This window comes from Lupinus angustifolius, chromosome LG11, assembly GCF_001865875.1.
Source record: "Lupinus angustifolius cultivar Tanjil chromosome LG11, LupAngTanjil_v1.0, whole genome shotgun sequence".
In the NCBI taxonomy this organism is placed as follows: Eukaryota; Viridiplantae; Streptophyta; class Magnoliopsida; order Fabales; family Fabaceae; genus Lupinus; species Lupinus angustifolius.
The window spans coordinates 17,178,583-17,181,246 of record NC_032019.1 but is presented as its reverse complement, the minus strand read 5'-3'; the positions used below and the strand labels follow the sequence as shown (position 1 = coordinate 17,181,246).

General features: G+C 29.6%; 1 protein-coding gene across 1 annotated transcript; it reads right to left on the bottom strand.

Annotated features, from left to right (window-relative positions):
• LOC109359773 (GDSL esterase/lipase 7-like) lies at nt 657-2,105 on the bottom strand. The gene is made up of 5 exons (XM_019604468.1): nt 1,862-2,105; nt 1,597-1,721; nt 1,277-1,507; nt 966-1,194; nt 657-853 (listed from the first exon to the last, which is right to left on the bottom strand). Exons 1-5 carry the CDS (start codon nt 2,103-2,105, stop codon nt 657-659), a joined length of 1,026 nt encoding a protein of 341 aa, XP_019460013.1.

The window sequence follows — 2,664 nt, the reverse complement described above, 5'->3', positions numbered from 1 at the left end:
CGATAGAGCACTAGTCCCATAGTGCAATATCCCTAATTTATTTAGTTTTGAAAATATCAATTTAGGATAACGCAACATGGCATAACTCTCATAGTGCATTACCTCTCATTGATTTATTTAGAGAAAAAACTTCATATTGTATTTCCACATATATAAACATTAGTCTTGATTTATTAAAAACCATAGACGTCACTGTTTTGACTATTTGCGCCTATGTTTCAAAAATTGTCCGTAATTTCAACATTTCATCCTTGCACTAAAACCACAAAGCTTGTTGATTGCTTTGAGGTACTTATCAATCGATAAACTTCTGCAATGCCTATAATCCTTATTTGAAGCGTGATTTTGTACATTTTGTTATTATAAGAACAACTAAATGATAGAATCGAGGATGGTATAGTGTTGTATACTATTAACCAATTCATTGCTTGTTAGGATATTACTAGACAAAGTATGAAAGTTATTGCATTAACCATTTTTGTAAAATGCTTAAAACAAAATATGTTATGTAAACTTTGAGTTTAATGTAATTTATATCAAGTGTTAAAGAAATTCGTAAATCACAAAATACAAGTATGAAATAAGTATTATAAACAAATAAAAAATGTCCGGTAGAGATATGTCAACTGAATTTGGGAGTTTATTAAAAAATGAGATCATCTCAAATATGCAAGAGCTAATTTCTTAATGTTCATGGGAAAGCACAATTTTGACCCACTAAAAGACTCATCGGCATATATTTTAAGTGCAGCTTCAGTGGTGTGTCCATGTTTATCCCAAAAGTAGTACTCCTTCCTGTTGGCACATAACGATATTCCTTCTTCATAACATGGCTTAGATATATTTTTGAATCCTGGACATAAATAAATATAAGAGAAACATAAGAGACATGTATGTATGCTCTAATTAAATTTCAAGGGATTTGGTTCATATAACAGTTTTTTATAATTAAAATTGCTACTCACCATATTTCTTTGGGTCATTTTTTATTTCATTAAAGAAGTTGAAACTATTTGTAGATATGAATATTGAACCCGGGAGCTGCTTCTGCAAATGTTGAGTCTTGGTTTGGAGTTTTTCTGGGTAAGGCTTAACGATTTGATTCATCGTTTCATTGCAAAATTGTCTAGGGGAACAACCAAGTTGATTAACTGAACCAACTACGAATTTCCGTGCTCCTAGATCATATAGTGTCTGAAAATCAAACGGTAAAGAAAATAAATAGCCAGATGATCTTTTTTAGTGAACGTATAGTAGTTTTTTTTAAAGAAAATACCTTTATTTTGCGACTTAGTTGCTCGAGGAGGAAATCTGCAAATTCTTCTGGCTTCACGCTTTCATTTTTGAAATAATTGAGAGAATAATCATTGGAACCAATACCAATTAAATATATTGATTTTGATAAGTGATGTCTCATATTATCTTTTCTTCCAAAAAATTTCGGAAGGTCGTTCGTCACAGTTGAGGTGAAATATTCAATTTGTTTGTCTAATGACAAACACTCTCCCTTCAAAAATATAATTTAAACAAAGTAAGCAAGTAGTAATTTTCAAGATAAATAAAAATTTGTTGAAAATATTTTCTTTTTCCTCTTACAACTCTGCTGTCATTTAGGATTCCGCATGCACCTGATGCATAATTGATCCCTGTTGTTACTTGATTTCCATCAATTTCCAAGAGACCCAAGTATGGAGGTGGCAATGGTAATCTCAGCTTAATAGCTACATAATTTGAATATAAAAATACTAAGAATAATCCGAGAAATCATAATGTTTCTTGTAACAATTTATGTTTAGTAGTTATAATTAACGTTAGTTGTAGGAAAGATATAAAAAATGAGTACATTCATTGCTAAACTTACCAATAAGGTCTGCGTAGGTTTTGCCGTTGGTAAATCTGCCAGTGGATTGATTATTGAAGTCTATGCCATAAGGATATGTATTTACCTTAGCTATTGTATTTAGATTGTTATTATTTCCATTATCAAAACCAGAATCCCCAAAAACATATAATGCTGGCACAAGACTCTTTTCACCATCGACTTTGGTAAAGAAAGCTTGGTTGGCAATAAAGGAAAAAACCAAGAAAGCTTTGAAATTTGTCATATCTTCTTATATTTTAAATTGATAATGATGAATGATGTACCATGAATTTATAATGTAAAAAATTCATTTCTCTTAGTTGTAAACAACGGTGAAAAAGGTTGGAAACTCCGAACTTGCTTTGGAAAGGAATGGTAGATAACGCTACACATCCATATTAAGTTGTTATTTTTGTACGACAAAATACAGAGTTACATGCTTTCAAAATAAACATATATATTTTCATACTCTTTTTTATAAATTAAAAAACTGAAGGATAAAAATGGCCAAAACTCCTTGTATTTTTAAAAAGAATTATGCATAGTCAATATAGATTAAGCCTTAAAATTATAGAAAACCTTTACTACCAAGTATAAAAATTAAAGAAAGAATATTTCATAACAAAAGGTTCAAATGAGGAAGAATAATAATATTCACTAAAATGTTTCTAAATAATATTATAATTAAAAAAATTCATATATCTCCTATTAACAACATAGTAAAATTAATAGTTTATAAGTAGGAAATGTTGATTGGTTGCCTTTTCTAAAGGCTTTTGTTGGGTTTATTCAAGTGTGAAGTC

Excerpts from the sequence above, each read along its gene's own strand:
- LOC109359773 (XM_019604468.1), bottom strand. The coding sequence starts at position 2,105 with ATGACAAATTTCAAAGCTTTCTTGGTTTTTTCCTTTATTGCCAACCAA. Across the intron at positions 1,722-1,861 it reads AACCTACGCAGACCTTATTG|CTATTAAGCTGAGATTACCA; the intron begins GTAAGTTTAGCA and ends CAAATTATGTAG. Across the intron at positions 1,508-1,596 it reads TCCTAAATGACAGCAGAGTT|GGAGAGTGTTTGTCATTAGA; the intron begins GTAAGAGGAAAA and ends ATATTTTTGAAG.